This window comes from Drosophila teissieri, chromosome 3L, assembly GCF_016746235.2.
Source record: "Drosophila teissieri strain GT53w chromosome 3L, Prin_Dtei_1.1, whole genome shotgun sequence".
Taxonomy (NCBI): Eukaryota; Metazoa; Arthropoda; class Insecta; order Diptera; family Drosophilidae; genus Drosophila; species Drosophila teissieri.
In genome coordinates, this window is record NC_053031.1 from 15,168,333 (window position 1) to 15,187,890 (window position 19,558).

The 19,558-nt window shown below is 42.8% G+C and overlaps 5 protein-coding genes across 5 annotated transcripts; 4 read left to right on the top strand and 1 right to left on the bottom strand.

The window, feature by feature from the left end:
* Positions 1–227: 227 nt before the first annotated feature.
* LOC122617090 (angio-associated migratory cell protein) lies at positions 228–1,911 on the top strand. The gene is made up of 3 exons (XM_043792783.1): positions 228–1,173; positions 1,287–1,494; positions 1,637–1,911. The coding sequence occupies exons 1-3, from the start codon at positions 318–320 to the stop codon at positions 1,848–1,850; spliced, it is 1,278 nt and encodes a 425-aa protein (XP_043648718.1). The 5' UTR covers positions 228–317; the 3' UTR covers positions 1,851–1,911.
* A 3,012-nt stretch (positions 1,912–4,923) lies between these two features.
* On the top strand, positions 4,924–9,476 carry LOC122615763 (Y+L amino acid transporter 2). The gene is made up of 5 exons (XM_043790853.1): positions 4,924–4,939; positions 5,297–5,943; positions 7,602–7,820; positions 7,879–8,474; positions 8,643–9,476. The coding sequence occupies exons 2-5, from the start codon at positions 5,640–5,642 to the stop codon at positions 9,027–9,029; spliced, it is 1,506 nt and encodes a 501-aa protein (XP_043646788.1). The 5' UTR covers positions 4,924–4,939; positions 5,297–5,639; the 3' UTR covers positions 9,030–9,476.
* A 736-nt stretch (positions 9,477–10,212) lies between these two features.
* On the top strand, positions 10,213–15,863 carry LOC122615874 (zinc transporter foi). Its single transcript, XM_043791039.1, has 4 exons — positions 10,213–10,548; positions 12,565–12,847; positions 14,179–14,475; positions 14,532–15,863. The coding sequence occupies exons 1-4, from the start codon at positions 10,405–10,407 to the stop codon at positions 15,527–15,529; spliced, it is 1,722 nt and encodes a 573-aa protein (XP_043646974.1). The 5' UTR covers positions 10,213–10,404; the 3' UTR covers positions 15,530–15,863.
* Positions 15,864–16,002: 139 nt separating this feature from the next.
* LOC122615875 (39S ribosomal protein L39, mitochondrial) lies at positions 16,003–17,676 on the bottom strand. The gene is made up of 5 exons (XM_043791040.1): positions 17,539–17,676; positions 16,984–17,308; positions 16,819–16,919; positions 16,205–16,647; positions 16,003–16,143 (listed from the first exon to the last, which is right to left on the bottom strand). Exons 1-5 carry the CDS (start codon positions 17,609–17,611, stop codon positions 16,084–16,086), a joined length of 1,002 nt encoding a protein of 333 aa, XP_043646975.1. The 5' UTR covers positions 17,612–17,676; the 3' UTR covers positions 16,003–16,083.
* Positions 17,677–17,947: 271 nt separating this feature from the next.
* On the top strand, positions 17,948–19,517 carry LOC122617079 (proteasome subunit beta type-7). Its single transcript, XM_043792765.1, has 3 exons — positions 17,948–18,108; positions 18,179–18,358; positions 18,841–19,517. Exons 1-3 carry the CDS (start codon positions 18,047–18,049, stop codon positions 19,415–19,417), a joined length of 819 nt encoding a protein of 272 aa, XP_043648700.1. The 5' UTR covers positions 17,948–18,046; the 3' UTR covers positions 19,418–19,517.
* Positions 19,518–19,558: the final 41 nt, after the last annotated feature.

Sequence of the window (19,558 nt, forward strand, 5' to 3'; positions counted from 1 at the left end):
TACATGAATTAATAAAAACACCACAGATAAATATTTTGATTTCATCTTGAAGCATACGGTTACGTTTAAATATCAAGATGAACGTGTTATCATGTCTCGCTGAAATTTAAAAGTCCCGCTAAAAGTTTAACATTTTGCAACACTTAAGTATTGTAAAAATTAATCGATTACGTCGATAGTCGAAACGAGCAATCGATGTTTATAAACATTGCGGAAAGAGTTGCCAGACCTTTAAGCTTCTAGCACGTGTGGAGCATTCACTTAATTGTTATTTTTATGCAGTTCAGCTTGCTTGTTGGACAATTAAGAGAGCAGGGATGCGTGACAACACACCGCCACACCGGCCAGATTTCGACGACGGCGAGGACGAACTCGAGGAGATAATTGAGCTGGAAGAACAGCCGCTGGACGAAGATGACGACGATTTGGAGGAAGTGACGCTGGAGCAACTGGAGGCCCGGCTTGCAATGGCCGGTGGCGATGATGACGAAGAGGAGGATGAGGAGGAGCTACGTGATCGTGAGAGAATATCCGCCATCACGGATGAAGCTAAGGTCACGTTTGAGAAGCACACAGCTCCTGTTTTCGCCTGCAGTCTGCATCCCACTTACAACTGGGCAGTGACGGGCAGCGAGGACGATCGAGCCTACGTTTGGGAAACCTCCAGCGGCGATGTCCTGTACGAGATCACAGAGCACAAGGACACCATCACGGAAACGCACTTCAGTCACGATGGCGTCTATCTGGCCACCGGTGATATGGCCGGTGAACTGTTTGCCTTCAAGGTTAGCGAAGAACACGACGTGCGCCCAATCCTGACCAAAATCTGGGAGTACTCCATGAGCGACATGTCCTGGCTCTTCTGGCATCGAGCTGCCCACATCCTGCTGGCGGGCAGTGACAGCGGGGAGGTCTTCGTTTTCCGCATACCCAGTGGTGACTGCAAAATCCTGCCTGGACAGTCTTCGCGTTGCGAGTTCGGGGAGCTCAGTGGGGATGGCAAGAAGCTGTTCACGGTCTACTTGAACGGATCCGTGAAACTCTGGGATCTCAAGAGCTGTCAGGTGCTCTTTGACATCAACGAAACGCATCCAATGGGATTCGGAGAGATCGCGCACGCGGTGGTGGCCTGCGAAAGAGATTCCCCCTTCTACGTCTGCGCTGAGTCGTCGGGTGAGTGCTCCATATAAAAACTTGTCCCACCATTACAAACTATTAACTAAAGCAATCCAGTTAGGGAACCCCATTGAATTTAAACGGCTAGTAACAGATCTCTTTTCCTTCAGGCAAAATGCTGTTCTGCACTAACAACGGTGCGGTTAGCACGATCCAGTCGGAACACGGAATCGAGTGCCTGGCCTTTGCTCCACCCTCGGCGGATCTAAAGCTTCTTGCCTGTGGCTCGCTGGACGGCAGGATTTCCATCTGGGACTACGCCAAATCTGCGTTGCGTACCATATGCGAGAATCCAGTTCCCAATGATGGTGTATTAAGGTGAGCACCGATTGTCCATGTCTACCTGAAGATTATGCCAAATCTTTTTAGTATGAGCACTCACTTTAGTGCTACTTTCAAACTTTGATTTAACTTTTAACTTTGTTACTGGACATCTTACTAATTGTTGCAAGTATTCCAGGATCAAGTGGCTGAGCGACCACACGATACTTGCGGCCACTTCGCAGGGAAATCTGAACGCATTTGACGCACGCACAGGAGCGCTGAAATTCACGCTGACGGGACACCACTATCACATCTACGAGTTTGTCTACAAGCCACAGGAAAATCTACTACTGACGGTATCCGAGGACCAAACGGCCAAGATATTCCAGGTGCCGGCGCTGGGCGATTAGTTAGGTTTTAAATTTTTGTACTGTGCTATATATGTAAATAGTAAATACATATAAAAAATTATGAACTTCGCTTATCTCAGTAGCCAGGAGCAATGAACCCATGCGGCGGTCCTGCTCCACTTGCCCTATATATACGAAAAAAAGAGAAAGGCATAAGGCTGACTAAAGATAGAACACACAAAGAAGGTTACAGTTTGGGGTAGCAAAATAGATCTGCTAAAGATGTCGTTTTTGCATTGTGTCAAACTTATTTTATTTAAAGCATCTGTAAGTTTTTAATGAAATTTGATGTTATTCTGTCAATTTTAGTTATGATTTTAATTATAATTCAAAATGTTTAATGAGTTGGAACTATGGTTTTAGCCGGATGCGGAGAACTAAGTGCATTCTGAATGCAACTGCAACGAATGCTCTTGAATCACTAGTTCTCTTAGAGAGAATGGAACATGCGTGTTGCACTGGGAGTATTTCCAAAGAGACAAACACTTGTTTATGTTTTTGTTTGTCGCTTGTCGTTCACCTCCCACATCCACACACACACAAAGGCGGACAATTGTCTCAAAAATGAAAACGAATTTTCAGATTTACATATTTATTTACCTTTGTTGTATTATTTGATTAAAGCTTTTTCGGAAGAGCGACCCGCGGATGGAATTCCCGACTCAGTCTGCATCGGGTTATCAGTGCGAATGGGTAACGGTTCTCCCCCAATCGGGTAAAAAATAATGTTGAAACGGGTTAAAGCGTAGTCTCCTAGTTATTCAAATTGCGTGGAAATATCTAAAATAAATATATAAGGCGCAGCGAGTGAATAGTATAACTACATCAAATTTAATAAGGCAAATGCACTAAGATCCGCAGCTATAAATAAAACATACAATGTTCGTTCGCAAGTTTGAGTACATTTATATTACCCTGTATATGGTAATCACGAAAACTCATGACTCGTGGCATTGTATGATAAAGCCTCACCGAAACATTAACGAAAATTGCATATGGAAGTGATCCATCACATTTTTCTTTTTCAAAACATACATAGATTATGTGTGGCGCGGGCGAGTTAAAAAATAACAAGAAAGAAAGGGTTAATTCTGAGTTCCAAAGCTGGAATACCCTACAATAACTTGGGCAGGTTTTACAAGAATGCAATAAGAATGAGCATATCCGATTTATTAAAATAATAATTTCGTATAAAGTCTTACATCAATTAATAATATTTTGAATTTATAATATAAAAGTAAATGGGGAAAAACTGCTTAAAAAAATCCATAAAAAGATACTCTTCCTCTGATTAAACTTTAAAATCTGATGAAATAATATAACATAAAATATAAAATGTATTTAATACATATCCTTAATAATGTAACGAACATGAACTAATAGCTGCCATACCCTGACGAACTGTATAAAAGCTGATATCCCGCAGCTACGAGGCGACAATAAAAGTCACACGAAATCACAGTTAATCAACCACAAACGGGAGCCCGAACTGATCCACCGTATCCACCGAAACCACTGTAATTGTGGCTGTGGCGACACCACCACACCGGCGACAAAAAAAAAAAAAAACATCCAGCGCCCTGTGTGCCTCTTTTACAATTAGATTACCGGAGGAGCTGCGAGCTCCACGGAACCGAAATGATCCGATCCCGCGGGCTGAGCCACTAAAATGTGTGGAGGCGCTACACTTGTTTTGTTTATTATTTGTAGTATTTTTTATGGCGGTCGCGAGGGAGGCAAAGATGGGCAGCTAATCCATATAGCCAGTCGGGCACTAAAGGTTCACGATTCACACAATTGAATTATCACAGTTTGAAATGTCAAATGCACGCGCCTGGCGATGATCCCCTCATCCCCTGGTCCACAGTTCCCCTCATGAAACTACACTTTGTGTCAATCCGCTCAAGTGTTTAACAAAAGTCGCTCGGTTCGCATTAATGAGTATTTTAGCGCATAAAAGACCACCGAATCCATTGGAGCAGTTGTCGTCAAATGAGCAACAAAAGAAGCCCTATATTAAATGGGGTCTCCATTGGGTAATCACTGGCTTATCCGTAACTCTCTTCAGTTGCGGTTAGCTCATAAATCCGAAGACATACGGCTGTAAAATTAATTGATATTTGATTTACTGATAGGTAGTGGCACTTAAGGAAGGTATTAGATTAGCTGGGCGCGATGTTGGGGCTTCTTATCAACGACTTCCTCAGTTTCGAAGTTTGAATTTTACCGGAAATCGGCATGCACACAGTAGTCATTGCCTAAGGGATAATACAAGGAAATTAGACAATACGAAGTATTTTATTAACCCAAAATATAAGTTTTTTTAACGGAATTTTATAACATAAAATTCTCATTTTATTTTGAAGACTTCTAAATCACAGTGAATAACTAGAACAACCCTTCTACCACAAAAGATGGAGCTTTAAAGATCTCGAGCTACAACATTGCTTTAACGAATTGTTTGACTTGCAGAGATTTTGAATTGGAGGTTTGGCTAACGTTTTAACATGTTTTGACTTCAAACAAATATTTGAAACCATCTTATAATGAACAAATATTTGCATAGTTTTCAATCCATAAAATGTAAAGCATTTTGAAGTAGTTTATGGGCATCTTTGTTAAAACTTAACCGTTTATTTCGTGTTAATACCAAGTGGCGTTCAACCTTGTTACAATTATTGCACACAAATAGTTTGTGGCAAGTTTCACTTGCAGTATGTGTATGTCCGTTAAATCAGCTGCAATTAAAGGCCTAAACGGATCACTGAGCTAATGCCGTTTGGCACATGGCATACCCACTATTAGCAAAGGTGACAACAAAGTGGCTAAATGATTCCGACAAATAGGAGCAAGTAGCACGCATTTGAGACCAACCTAAGGGTCAATGACTAAGGCGAAGAAGATAAGCCAACTTAAGAGAGTTTCTCTTAGGCGAGCGCACGTGCTTTATTTTTGGCACACAGCTCGCCAGCGAGAACTTCTCAAACTTCTTTGGCTAGCGAAATGTTTGAGGCGTCTTGCATCATGCGTTTGGCCGCATGTTCCGGTGGAAAGTGTGCTGTGTGTGCTGCTCCTCTTGCAGGTAACAGGTAAGATGTTTATGGCCCAAAAGAGCGCGAGAGAGCAGCTGCTTTTGCTTTTTCGCCTTAGCCACTCTACTACCTACTGTAAATGGAATAACAAAAGCAGGCAAATGCAAAGCCCAAGTTGAGCGAGGAGCGACAGTCGCTTGCTCATAAAGGGGGGTAAATTCGTATTCCAAACTTAGTTTGAACTCAGAGCGCGACGCGAGCAGTGCGTTCCCTCCGATATTCAGTGGGATCTTCCGGTTTTTCGGTTTTTTCGGCTTCCTAAATACCACCCATCTCATCTGGATTCGAAAAGATGAACATGATGGAACCACGTGTGTTATAACCCCTTATCGCCTTTGAATTGTACACATATAGAGTCCGTGACAAATGTGTGTGCTTGTGTACTGAGGCGCACATGGGAATAAGTGAAGTGCCGAACAAAACAGAACTGAAATCGGAAAACACCGGGGACAAATGAAAACCATGTGGACTCAAACGAACTGAACTGCGCTATTTGAAGCTCCACGCTGGCACACCGAGTGCGCTGATAAAAGAAAACCGAGAAAACTACAAGAAAACCCCGATAAAAGCAATGGACTCGTGTACATAACAACGGCCAGCCACAGTAAAAAACGCAAAAGTTACCCTATAGCAGCATAAATTCAAAAGGTATTCGAAAAATCAACCATAAAAGCCGCCGCACATCGCTCGACAAAAAATGGCGCGAGTTCAGGCCAGCGACTCGTTGATTCCCCGCCAGGTGTTCGAGGTTCCTCCGGCGGAACCCAATAACTCCACCGCCACGGCGGACAGCGGCAGCCAGGGATCCGGGGTGAAGCTAAAGAAGCAGATCGGTCTCCTCGATGGAGTGGCCATCATCGTCGGTGTGATTGTCGGCTCCGGCATCTTCGTGAGTCCCAAGGGAGTGCTCAGGTTCTCCGGCTCCATTGGACAATCCCTCATCGTTTGGGTCCTCAGCGGCGTGCTCAGCATGGTGGGCGCTCTTTGCTACGCGGAATTGGGTGAGTAATGCTCCATGTATGGGGACAGCTTTAGGAATTTTTTTGGGTTTTCCGATAATGAGCCCACGCCCATTCAAACAATGTTCTGCGGAGCTGGCAGTTATTGCTTCCCGCTGATGACAGCAATCCGTGGGTCAACATATGGCATGTATGTGTGTGGCGAAGTGGGGGAGTTGTTTACATAGGTGTCAGACAAGCACCTGTAGCAAACACAGCAGAAAATTAAGAGAAACTGGAACAAGAATGCCTAAGTCAGTAAGTCGGCCAAAGAGGTTAAGGCCAGAGATAATCTTCATATACATATATGTACATAGCACTAGTACTGCACCGAGAATAATGAAATTCCAAGATTGCGATTTGCGTTTAATTTTTGATACAGAATTCTTTTTGAAACTAAACAGTAACATAAAAGTTCAAGCGCCATGTGGTACTTAAAGTTCTATAAATAAACAGCACTCAGTTTTTGTACAGTATTCCACAGAAAGAACAGGAAAAATCAGCTTATTTCCAATTAAAATTGGCCCAGATTCAAAGAGACAGAAGCGGAACATCACTATGACCCTTGAGTCGAACTGAGCATCTTTTGAGATTAACTACTCCAACCAATTACCATGGAGACACATTTAAGGCATGGAATTAGCTCGGTCCCCCTCAAGTGGCACACACACAAAATCAGTTCCAGTTCCCCAGCAAAATGATGAATTAGAATTGATAATGAGGCAAACAAAACATTCAGTTATCAACTAATTAGCTGTCGAGCCTCTTAATAAAACTAAAGGATGCTTCAATACTAGGAGTAAATATGCTTATATTGTTGAAAATACAGCGAGTGTTCTTGGATTCATCAAAGAAAAGAAAAGACTTACCCCAAATCCAAATTTTCAACCCCTTCATTGAAATGTGAGCAAAAGCATAAATTTACCTTTTCAAGATCTCAAATAGAATAAGAACTTGAACTGTGCTCTCTTTAAAACCCTGATCCCCAGCCAAACTTAAGAGAAGCGAGAATAAGTCTTATCGCCTTTGCTCTTCTTTTACGTCATCTTTTTTAGGGGCCTTTGTAATCATTATTAAACACGTTTTTTTAACAATAACCCAGTCAGACACTCATAACATTTTCGGCAGACACAAATTAGCATAATATTTGGAGTTTGCCTTGCGAAGTATCAATGCAAGTTCAATATGTTTGATCTGAGCAGATCAAATCATCTAAATGTTTATAGATATGTTTGATTTTTTCATCTTTTCCTGTCAAACATGTTTATAAGATATTTAACATTCCTAACTACTACACAAAGATTATAGATTCTTATTTATTGAAAATATAAAGCAATTCCTTAGTTAATGTGCGAAAAAAGCTGTCTGTCCAAAATACAATTAGCACCAATTACTCGGGTTAACAAATGGAAGAAATAAAATGTGTGGCTCTTTACACAGTTAGCATATGCTACTAAAGCTGTCCCAAATGTTTTCTTATTGCTTAAACAGCCCTCGTTAGATGAGCAATTACCCCCCAAGCATTAGCAGAACTGTGTCATGCTTATCAGATTGTCAATGTTTGCTCTCTATTAGGCTAATCACTTTTAAAACATTGTTCTCTTGTAAGCTACGCCGTAATAAGCAAATTCTCCTCTTTAACTAATATGTTCGCTTTTCAGGCACAATGATACCCAAATCGGGAGGCGATTACGCCTACATAGGCACTGCATTTGGCCCCCTGCCGGCGTTCCTCTATCTGTGGGTGGCCCTGCTGATCCTGGTGCCCACGGGCAATGCGATCACGGCACTGACATTCGCACAGTATCTGCTGAAACCTTTCTGGCCGTCCTGCGAAGCGCCCATCGAAGCGGTGCAGCTGCTGGCGGCTGCCATGATATGTAAGATCGGCTGATTGCTAATCGGTTTGTTGACTAATTGCTTGATCTTGCACCCTAGGTGTGCTGACGCTTATCAATTGCTATAATGTGAAGTGGGTGACGCGTGTAACGGACATCTTCACGGGCACCAAAGTGGTTGCCCTCCTGGTGATCGTCGGCGCCGGAGTCTGGTGGCTGTTGAATGGAAACACGGAGCACTGGGATAATCCCTTCTCGGGAGGACTACAGGATCCAGGATATATAGCACTGGCCTTCTACAGCGGTCTCTTCTCGTACTCCGGCTGGAACTATTTGAACTTCGTAACGGAGGAGCTCAAGGATCCGTACCAAAACCTCCCCAAGGCCATTTGCATCTCCATGCCGGTGGTCACGATCATCTACATGATCACGAACATTGCCTACTTTTCGGTACTCTCGCCAGATGAAATTCTATCGTCTGATGCAGTGGCGGTCACCTTCGGAGACAAGATGCTGGGCTTTTTGTCCTGGATTATGCCCTTCGCAGTGGCCTGCTCCACTTTTGGGTCATTGAATGGAGCGATCTTCGCCTCCTCGCGACTCTTCTTCGTCGGTGCGAGGAATGGTCACCTGCCGGCAGCTATTTCGCTGATTAACGTTAATTGCCTTACTCCTGTGCCATCGCTGATATTCCTGGTGAGTTGGAGGCTTAACTTATTGTAAGGAATATACTAAATATTCCTAATGTGATCAGCAGACTAATAAAAGAAAATAAGTTCAGTCAAACTATTAATAGTAATCTTTTATAAGAATCCATTACATAATCATATCTATCTAATTATCGCGCTTTTTGTCATTTTCCAGGGCGTGCTCACCTTGCTGCTGCTGTTCATCAAGGACATCTATGTGCTGATCAACTACGTCAGCTACGTGGAGGCGTTGTTCACGCTGATCTCGGTATCCGGACTGCTGTGGATGCGCTACAAGCAGCCCAAGACGGAGCGACCCATCAAAGTCAGTTTGGCGCTGCCCGTCATCTACCTGATCGTCTGCCTGTTCCTGGTGATCTCCTCCTGCACGCAGACGCCATTTGTGGTGGGAATCGGGACGATCATCATACTGTCTGGCATTCCGGTCTACTATCTGACCATCCACAATCCGGTCAAATGGCTGGCGGACACTTCGCAGGCGATCAACCTGTGGTGCTCCAAGTTCTTCATCTGTATGCCCAACCAGGAGAAGTTCGACTAGGATTGCAGGATTGCAGGACTCTACGACTTAGGGAAGAGAGTGCCTTTTGTGGATGTAATCGATCAACGCAACTATAGAAGGAAATATCTTGTAGTTAGGATAAGTCTCAATGTACCAATAAGATAGGTTAGCAACGCGAAATTGTAGAAACCTACGCACAACATTACAAAAGTGTTATTGTAAATAACTCAAATGCATTCTGCTCCAATTAATATTATGAATATTTGGTAGCCTTACTTTTATTGTATATTAAAATCCCAAAAATGAGTTCCTCGTCAAAAGCAGAAATATGCCTGTTATACAAAATGCGAACCAATTTTTACATATTATACACGTAATTAGGAGCTTATTCAGTAAGTAATAATTATTATTGAAGCAACTTTTTGCGAAATGTAAAAATCGAATTTGTTTTGTATAAGAAAGTTAATAATAAACATTTAAAACTTAGATGGGTGCTAAATCATTTAATTTTTTCGGGTTTGTCAGACAAATAATAATAAATATATTTTAGCCAGTCAAAGAGGATATATTCAGTAATTAAATGGAGGATTAACTTAGATCAATTTAAATCAACGCATGATATTTATTTTAAAAAGTCGTTTAAGCTTCCAAAAAGGTGTTTATAATATAGCACAAATTTGTAGGCTGCACTTTGGCAATGACTTTTTATAATGTTTTGGTTTTCTAGTTCTTATTTCTGGTCCAGCGAGTTCTGGAAATCACTAGTTGATGAAAAGCCCCTCTGTAACGCCTTTTAGGTATGCAATCTTATTTGTAGTAGTTACAATCTACCAGATACTTTTTAGATCGAGAGCACTAAAATATCTTTATCTCTGCTTGTTAACATCTTTAATTGGGCAATTCTTAAGATTATAAAAGGAAAGTGTTGTGACTTCAATATTTGTAATTTAAAAGATGAGTTCTGATATGAGTTTAAGCGTACTGGTCAACCGATTTTAGCCATTTTTGGCGCTCAGATTTGATGGCCCGGCGAAAGCTTTTCCGAAGCTTAACTGCCATCCGAATAGCAGTTAAGTTTGTAGCGAGTGCGCAGAGCGATGAGCTGCCCCCCGCCCGGCAGGCGAAGGAGAGAGGGAGAAAGGAGAACGCGCCGGCGCTCGCCGAGCCGAAAGTCGTATAAAAACGTTGCGTGGGCGAAACTGTCATTTCAAAAGACCGTCGAACGGGATCGGTAGTTGGCCGCAGTGTTACGGATCGCACGCGTCTGTGAAAATTGTGAAAAGTCGAGAAAATCGCGGTGCAGCTCCGTGAAATGACAAGTGACGACCGACCACCAGTAGACAGATAAGCGGGTTCAATAAAACGAAAATCGAGAATAGAAACTATCTGCCACCTGAGTGTTCAGTCCATTACGATGGCCCAAAAGCAGGTGCTAGTCTTAACCCTAATTTGCCTGGGTTCGCTATTTCTGAAAACAGTGCCGGCTTCCACGGAATACAACAAGTACGTGGCGCAGATATTTCAAAAATACGGCAATGGCGGGACAATCAACTTTGAGGTAATAACCAATAAACCATCGAACTAGCCTTGTAAGCACACAGAAGAGAGTAATTTGAGCACAGGTAAACAAAGTCGGGCACGGACAAAGCTTTTGCGGTTAATGTTATGGCAAAAAATTAGTGAGTTTGTGTCTTCTTTTTTGGTCATTTTTTTCATATTTGGGCCGGCAACAAAAACAATGTGCGGACATATTAGAGTTGATCAAATATTTAAGCATTGTGAAAGTGAAACAATTGTGTTCTGGCCAACTTGACAAGCGGGCAAACAAAACACTCTCAACGGCTATTATCGCATCACTCTTAAAAGGTTGTAATCTTTATATGAGGGCAGCAATTTTATAACAGGGGTATGGGCACGGGCAGGCAGGCACTTCGTCTGGCTTGGAACGTATGATAAAAAACGTACACTTTATTGCTGGCATTATCATAAATTTAATCAAAATCCAGACTAACAAACGGCAGCGCACTGTGAGATATATAGTACGAGACTTGAGCATCAACACGACTGTCGTGGCACCAACACCCACACCCACCTCCTACCCCCTGCCCCTGCCACAACATCCTTCTTTATCCAAGGCGGAGATTAGGGGATATGCCCGATAAGACTGCTCCTCCTAATGGGCACAAGATGCGCGGCGCAGCTGACGAAACCCATGTTACCCCGCCGAATCAACCGCATCTTTCGCAACGCGATCGCTATGCTTATGGACATGGACTCCAAACTTATAGTGCGATTCCATACAATCCGAGCCAATTGACATTACTCATGCGTTTGGGCTACGCAATACGCTGTGTCCATTTGAATGGCGCGCCGCTACTAAAATGTTTTTACTTTTTACGCACTCGGCATACTAACATTAAGGGTTGGATGTCCAATGGCCCCATGCCCACCCAACCGTCTCATATTCTATTATCATTATAATATTCCAATTTTGATTATATAGTACACTTGGCACACAAGCAAATCTTCGCTGAATGAAAGTAAAATCAGCCATTTGGTGGATGCATGAGCTACATACTAAGTAGTTTTTTGTGCCAGCGCGTGTGTGTCTAATGTTTGTTCATATGCAAATTCCGCCATCCTGATCTTGGGAATCTGGGCAATTCTTCGGAGCCACTCATCACTCGAATGACACACGCCCCAAGCCCCGATCTCCGGCGGCGACAGGTGGCTGTCGAGGCAATTAGATGGGGCTTCGTCTCCCCGGGGACCCTCCACCCACTTTGCCGACAGCAAAAATGCGACATAATAGTGGAATAACAATAAACAAATGAATTTAGATGTAAATATAATTGCCTGCCACGTTGACAAGTAAAGCAAGTAATTATCTGTGATAGATCGGAGCCAAAGTATTTGCTCTGACAAATTAGCAGAAAGTTGCAAGTGCAAATAGTGGGCGGGAAATTTTGTGGAGAGCTACTGTGAAAAATGTGCAGCAGGTTAAGGTTTGTTTTTAATAAAGATTTCAGGACGGTTGCTGTAAACAAAACAGCTGGCAGTTGTTTTGTTGCATTTTCTCTAGCTATTTCGAGATTAATTGTTGTTTTAAATGGGTTTTAAAACTTCAAGGTTGCCATTATTGTTTAAATATGCATAGTTAACGAAATTCCCAACTATTCAAAACGCTATTGAATCATCAAACTATATCAGTATTTGTACATATGTAAATATGCCAAATTCTTTTTTATCTTTGCAAAAGTTCTTTCAATGCTTATTTTCAGTTACTTTCTTATCTTTAAAAGGAATTAGTTTAAATACAATAATTTAAATGTAATGCTGTCTATTCTTATCAATAGATAGTTTGCTTATAGTTTGCGCCTTACTTAAACTTGTGTATATAAAAACTGTAAGTCTTGAGTAAACCACTTTGGTTTTGTAAGATTGTTGTTGCTATCTATCTTTGAAAACTGTAAGATACGCAAGGATGTTTTATAAGATAAGATATATTTTTTAGATCCCTTATTAAACCTTGTAAATTATCGTCCATTTTAATAGTTATTTAAATATTTTTCAGGGTCTTGAGCATTTGATGTTCAGCCTGAACCTGGGTCAAATCCAATTCGATCCCTCGCACACGATCGATCAGCATCGACCTCAGGGATACTCAAACGAAAGAACACGTGGCACCAATGTCACGTACTACTTTGAGCCGACACAAGTTAACACCACCGATGAGGAAACTTTGGAGGTGCAAATCTCTCCGCCTGGCAATCGCTCAAAGGCAGAGTCGGACGCGGAGGTTCCGGAATTCCTGGAAATGCATGATCCCAAGCACCGGCACCCGAGGGAGAGTTCAGGTGGGTGGCGTTGTTTATACATAGTTGAATAAAGATTTGCACCTGTGTTATCTTGATGGTAGGGGAATCCGCACTTCACTTCCATCCTTATTACTGTGTTTGCCCACCATCAGCTATGTATGTCTGATAATACCCGAGCTTTGCTAGGACAGACAACATGGCCATAAATGTAGGGTACTTTTTGTTTAACACTTAGCCCGGTTCTCCAGAATCCACAAAGGCCGAGCATTTCTAAGGAATTCTCGGATTAAAGCTCACTTGACTGGCCATTAACAACAGCAAACATGATAAAACACCAACCACCTGTGGCACAATACAAATTGAGTACGCCAGAATGTCGCATTCGCATCAGAATGGAAGTATAAATAGATGAAGCCGGCCCTCGACTCGACTCGACTTGACTTGAGTCGACTCTTTCCATCAATTGGCCGATTTCCAAGTGCAAGGCGACCGGCGACTGCGGTCGGTCTATCATCAATTCAATTATGCCATCCCATCCTCCCATCTCATTTGGTTGATAGGAAGTTCCGTCTGTGATCGTGGCCTTGTCGCATAAATTATCATTACCATGCACGTATACTACACGTAGCTAGTACCAGATGCGTATTCCTTCTCCTTTTGGGCCGTAAATGTAGCCGTAAATCAGCAGGTAGGAAAGATCATTGTCAGCAGGCGACGAAAACAGGGCGATAACACGATAAACGGACGCATTATGGATGCGGAAATCCAAAACAAAACAACAATTGAAACAGATTCAGATACAAAGACAGATACAGATACAGAAACAAAACGAGAAACAAACAGGCCTCAATCGGTTCGTTTGTTATTTATTTTTCTTGGCTGAGCCTTACGGTTAATTGAAGTGCACACAATCATTACAACGTTGTCCCATATAAAGTTAACACTAAACAACCGACTGGATTAATGACAAGTTCGCACTTGCGAATTGGATAACATTTAAGTGGTAAAAGGGCAACGTGCCGGGATCGAAGAAAAGTAACTGCTATTTCCACAGAATAGTAGCGACAAAGCTTGGAAAAAGAAAATTCCCCATACCTAACATTATAAACAAAGTGCTTAAAAGGTTGAAATTAAAACAAACAGGTGCTGCCCAGAATGTGAACAAAGCTATAGAATAATGCATAACGTACAGTTTATATTGCAAACTGCAAAATCAGGAGTAAATAACATGTAACAAGAATTACTAAATGAGTCACTTACCGTCATGAGCTTACCGAAGTACTAAGATGTTAACCCACTAGTCCTTCACTTTAAAACAAGGAAGATTTTCTTTGGTTCTTACAATACATTACTTTTCCCCTCATTTTCAGAACCTGTTGCAGCTTGCTTATCGCCCAAGTCGTTGCTTTCGCTCATCGTAAACCACAACGATCTCCACAAAAACATTGCCTACCGCAAGCTGCTCATTAAGAATGACGCTAGTTCAACTGATGCCATCCACAATTCTGAAGAGGAGTACAACGAATTCATCAACTCGGTGCGGATCACTCCACGAGCTTTTATGAAACTCTGCCCAGCTCTATTAGCCCAAATCGATAATGGAGTGTGCAAGCAACCAGCTGCTCGATCGGAAAACCTTAACGATAAGAACCAGAAGATATGGTACGGTAGGTATCTCTAATTATACTTTGGCTTACAAGATAACTTACTTGTATCCATATAGCTTGGATCTATGCCAGCATCACCATGTTCATACTCTCCGCTTGCGGTTTGCTGGGAATTCTTCTGGTTCCTTTGATGAAGTCAGCTGCCTACCAGGAAATCCTCAAATTCCTGGTTTCCATCGCTGTGGGCACTTTAGCTGGCGATGCCCTCATGCACTTGCTGCCACATGCTCTTTTCAAGGAGGAGAAGCACGAGGAGGAAGTCACTGGCATTAATCCCTTGGAATCAGATCACAAGCATAGCAATGAGGCGGCTCTGCTATGTGGTTGTACTTTCCTGGCGGCGCTATTCATGTATATGCTGGAGAACCTGATTCCGCTGCTAAAGGGGGGTAAGCCAGGTGGTCATGGACATAGCCATGGACATGGTCACAGCCACGGCCACAGTCACGGACATATGGAGAAGCCGGCTGCCCAGAATGCGATTGATCTCCCCCCTCCTCGAGAACTCAATGTGATGCTGCAGGAGGCCAAGCTGGACGAGAAGACCCCTGATCGACCGCTCACTCCAGTAGCCTTCATGGTAATCATCGGAGATGGCTTGCACAATCTGACCGATGGTTTGGCCATAGGTGCAGCCTTTGCCAGTGATCCGGTCACTGGATTTGCTACCGCCTTTGCCGTTCTCTGCCATGAGTTGCCACACGAACTAGGCGACTTCGCTCTGTTGCTCCAAACAGGTGTCTCCATGCGAAGAGCCATCTATATGAACATTGTTAGCTCCGTTCTCAGCTTTGTGGGCATGTCCGTGGGTCTGTTCATCGCGGGAATTGGAGATGGCATGACCCAATGGATTTATGCAGCTACCGCTGGTTCCTTCCTGTATATTGCCTTTGCCGATCTAGTGCCCACAATGAGTGTGGCTCACAATCCGGAGATGGCCAAAGATCCAAAGGGTATAATAATACAAATTGTTGGTATCCTTCTGGGTGGACTGATTATGCTGGCTATTGCCCTAAACGAACACGATTTAGAGGGTCTGTTCAAGAGCTTTTAAGGAATAGCTCTGAATCTCAAACAGCTATGTTGATTTTGTTTTCTTATTGTAGATGTATATATTGTATATGTTTGTGTGGAATCTCCGATTCTCTTGCTTCCTTAAGCATGACTTATATGTTAGAGATGAAATCGTTACCAAATGTTAGTCTGTGGTCAGCTTTACATGTGTATTTACACATGATTTAAACAGCACCTTCCTTAATGTTATAGAAGCTTAAAATTTACAATATAAATGCTTTTAAAGAGACAGTTGTAATAAAAGAACTTGTGTATGAGCAAATAAGATAAATCCTAGCACTGGCAATTAAAAGGATATAAATCAATACACAAAATAAGGCCAAAAGTGTTCCGCAATTTAAATTCTGTTCGATGCTAAATGTGTTTGTCTTTAATTATACGATCTATCCAGAATTTCATTCCATACGATAATTTAGCTAGTAAGTAAAATGGTCAAATCTTTTTAAAAACGGGTTTTCTTGTAACAAATTAGGACGCTCTTTAATGATTTACCTTTAAACACTTATAGTATAGTTTTAAATATTAAAGAACGTTTTAAGATAATTGCAGTTGTTGTTGTTCCTCAAATGGTTCATTGGGCAGGCGTGCGGGGCTCTAAAATGTGTTTTAAATCTGTGACACAGTTCTGTACCAAAAAACGGCGGGGTATACTCACGGGTTTCTTGGAACGCTCCTCCAATACACCAAATGCAACATGATTCAGCTGGAAGCCAGCCGGCAGTGCAACGCCCTGAATGCGATAGAAAGCACCAGAGGGACCTTCCTCGGCAACTTTGTGGGCAGCCGAGATGGCGCACTTGCCTAGAAAGCTGGTAGAGGCCACCATTGGACCGCGCGAGATGTCGATGTGATCACCCAGGCGATATAAGGTGACCCTTCCATTGGTCTGCTGCGCAATACTGGGCAACTGTTCGCTCTTATACTTGGAATCCTTGAACATCTCCTGGGCCAGATCCTGTTGGACGTCCAAACGCTCGATGCGCAGATCCTGAGCAGCCAGTTTTACCATCTCTGCCGAAATGGCGCGCATCTCTTCCTTTTTTGGCTCCCAGTTCTGGGTTTGCAGCACAATGTCGTGTACAAAGCTACCGGATTTGACTGTAATATGTAATAGAAGTTTTTTAAGAATTGATTGGATAATAGGTTTGCACTAATAGGATAACACTGAAAGTATTAGTATTTAGATAGATATTTTTGAAATTTGTATTCGGTTAAAGTGGGAAACCAGTTTAGAAGGTTCGAAGATAGTTTAAAAATAATTCGGCTTACTGTTGGGACCAGGAAAGCTGTGGAGCTGAAGGTTGGCCTCAGGCTTAAAAGCGCGGTTCAAGGCGGCTCCCAACATAAAGCTGCAAGTGCGCCAGAACGCTCTAAAAGTAAACAAATTAAGTAAGTTTAATAAATATGCCTTAATATGTGTAGTCTAACACTCACTTGTTGACCACGTGTGGCTCGGAGACATGGAAGTTGAGCAGCTGCAGCGTGCAGGATTCCTGCAAGGGTCTGTGCATATCCCAGGGTACACTACCATCGATCAAGGCCAGTGCCGATCTCTTACAGTGCCCCTCACTCAGATGTTGGGCGCAATTAAAGGGCGTTGAGATGTTGCTGTTCATCACCAGAGTGACATCCTCGGGAAGTCCCAGGTACCGCACCTCGATCTTATCGATTCGACCAACGGCATCCCGTTGACGGCGCTGCTCCTGGTTGAATAGGTCATTCCGTTTGGCAATCGATGCCGAACTGCCGCTGAAATTGGCTGTAATGATATAATATAATGATAATAAATAAGTAAACCTTATTTCATTTTGTAAACCCCTGGAAAATTCCGGGATCCGTATTAAACTTTAGCGATTTTTCCGCCAAGATACCAGCGAGCATGCCATCACTGGCCGAGGAGCTCCGCTAAACGTGAATGACTGCCGGCATTATGTAAACAACTTCCTCGATCGTTGGTCAATAAAAGGTCTCGTAATTAGTGATACTTACCCTTAGTTCTGTATTGTTGCAGCTGCCGAAGGGCGCACCAGCTTGTTTTATGTAATTTTGTGGCCGCAGACATGGTAAATTACCAAAATACTTTCCAGGGATGCAATTCACAAATGTGATGGTACTTTGCCAAGACGGTCAGTAGGAAATCAGTATATCGATATTTTCGGAACATGATTATTCGCTTTCAAAATATAAGGGGCTTTCCTATGTTACTTGTTGCATGTAAAAGGCGTAGAAAAATCCACAACATTAAAATGCGGTATGTACATCAGTGAATGTTTAAGATGTGGTATAATTAATTACATAGGTTAAAGTAAAAAAACCTACAAATTGAATATTTTTTCTTTAATACTATCGCTAATCAAGACCATCAGTATATATCGATAGATTATCGATGTTACTTCCAGCTCTATCACGCCTTTAACAATTTTGTTTGTCATCGCGCTCGGCAGAATTAAACCTTTAGTTTTCCTTGCTAATATAGTTGAATTAAAAAGAATATATCATGGATTTGGATAACGCACGCGATCTGCCCCGCGCTGGGTTCAATTTCGACAACTGCAAGCGGTTAGAATCATCCGGGTTGTCCAGCAATCCCCCATCGGCTTTTATTAATTGGTGTTTTATTTGCTTTCAGCAATGCGACTCTTTTGAAAGGAGGCTTCAAGCCACCGACCACCACCAAGACGGGAACCACAATCGTTGGCATCATCTACAAGGATGGTGTTATCCTGGGCGCCGATACGCGTGCCACCGAGGGACCGATTGTCTCAGACAAGAACTGCGCCAAGATCCATTACCTGGCCAAAAATATATAGTAAGTCACAGGCGGCAGGTATAATGAACACTTACAAGTGCATAATGGATAATATAATGCTGGAAAAGAAGGGAAGGGTTTCTTCTGTGCTATATTACAAAAGTGGAGCCACGTCCTGTATCCACATAGTCTATATTGCATTGACCTCGCCGGTTTTCAAATGACACACCTAATTGTATCCATCCTATCCTCCAAATTGTCTGAAAATCTAGGAATACGAAGGTCTTCACCAAGTAGTTTCTACATAACCATAATGATGTCAACCGGAATATAGGAATATAATAGTGCATAATTTAAAAAGATACCTAAGACAAACATGAATAATACTTTTCGTTGGTTCAAAGTCTATATTCTTATTTACAATTGATTGAAACATAACAGATTATAATTTAGATTTTAGGGGCTTATTTAGTTGAAAAGATGTGAAGTTTCTTTTTCAACACGCAAAGTATCAATACTTAACGAAAATCTTTACCCTTCAGCTGCTGTGGAGCTGGAACCGCTGCGGACACTGAGATGACAACGGACCTGATCTCCTCCCAGCTGGAGCTGCATCGCTTGCAGACGGAGCGTGAGGTGCGCGTCGTGGCCGCCAATGTGATGCTGAAGCAGATGCTCTTCCGTTACCAGGGACACATCAGCGCCGCCCTGGTGCTTGGTGGAGTGGATAAGACCGGACCTCACATCTATTCCATTCACCCACATGGAAGTTCGGATAAACTGCCGTATGCCACCATGGGATCGGGTTCCCTGGCCGCCATGACCGTATTCGAAAGCCGCTGGAGACCTGACCTGTCCGAGGAGGAGGGTAAGAAGTTGGTGCGCGATGCCATTGCCTCCGGTGTGTTCAACGATCTGGGCTCGGGATCCAACATCGATCTGTGTGTGATCCGCAAGGGCAGTGTGGAGTATCTGCGCAACTATGAGCTGGCCAATAAGAAGGGCGAGCGCCAGTTGGACTACCGCTTCAAGACCGGAACCTCATCCGTGCTGCACACCAACATTAAGGACCTCCTCGTCACCGAACGCGTCCAGGTGGTGCCCATGGAGACTTCTTAAAGCGATAACCCTTTCTACCCTTTTCGTACATTTATTATAATAGAGCTTCGGCAGGATCTACTTGGAGTGGTTCAATAAAGGAAGCCATGCTTCATCTCAAGTTCCTTTTTTTCAAGGGATTTTATTAGACTAGCGATACTC

Bases quoted from the DNA above. Each gene is read 5' to 3' on its own strand.
- LOC122617090 (XM_043792783.1), top strand. From the start codon at position 318: ATGCGTGACAACACACCGCCACACCGGCCAGATTTCGACGACGGCGAG. The intron at 1,174-1,286 runs GTGAGTGCTCCA...CTTTTCCTTCAG, and splicing joins CGTCTGCGCTGAGTCGTCGG to GCAAAATGCTGTTCTGCACT. The intron at 1,495-1,636 runs GTGAGCACCGAT...CAAGTATTCCAG, and splicing joins CCCAATGATGGTGTATTAAG to GATCAAGTGGCTGAGCGACC.
- LOC122615763 (XM_043790853.1), top strand. From the start codon at position 5,640: ATGGCGCGAGTTCAGGCCAGCGACTCGTTGATTCCCCGCCAGGTGTTC. The intron at 5,944-7,601 runs GTGAGTAATGCT...TTCGCTTTTCAG, and splicing joins TCTTTGCTACGCGGAATTGG to GCACAATGATACCCAAATCG. The intron at 8,475-8,642 runs GTGAGTTGGAGG...GTCATTTTCCAG, and splicing joins TGCCATCGCTGATATTCCTG to GGCGTGCTCACCTTGCTGCT.
- LOC122615874 (XM_043791039.1), top strand. From the start codon at position 10,405: ATGGCCCAAAAGCAGGTGCTAGTCTTAACCCTAATTTGCCTGGGTTCG. The intron at 10,549-12,564 runs GTAATAACCAAT...AATATTTTTCAG, and splicing joins GCGGGACAATCAACTTTGAG to GGTCTTGAGCATTTGATGTT. The intron at 14,476-14,531 runs GTAGGTATCTCT...GTATCCATATAG, and splicing joins GAACCAGAAGATATGGTACG to CTTGGATCTATGCCAGCATC.
- LOC122615875 (XM_043791040.1), bottom strand. From the start codon at position 17,611: ATGTCTGCGGCCACAAAATTACATAAAACAAGCTGGTGCGCCCTTCGG. The intron at 17,309-17,538 runs GTAAGTATCACT...ATATCATTACAG, and splicing joins GCAACAATACAGAACTAAGG to CCAATTTCAGCGGCAGTTCG. The intron at 16,920-16,983 runs GTGAGTGTTAGA...GTTTACTTTTAG, and splicing joins GAGCCACACGTGGTCAACAA to AGCGTTCTGGCGCACTTGCA.
- LOC122617079 (XM_043792765.1), top strand. From the start codon at position 18,047: ATGGATTTGGATAACGCACGCGATCTGCCCCGCGCTGGGTTCAATTTC. The intron at 18,109-18,178 runs GTTAGAATCATC...ATTTGCTTTCAG, and splicing joins AATTTCGACAACTGCAAGCG to CAATGCGACTCTTTTGAAAG. The intron at 18,359-18,840 runs GTAAGTCACAGG...TTTACCCTTCAG, and splicing joins TACCTGGCCAAAAATATATA to CTGCTGTGGAGCTGGAACCG.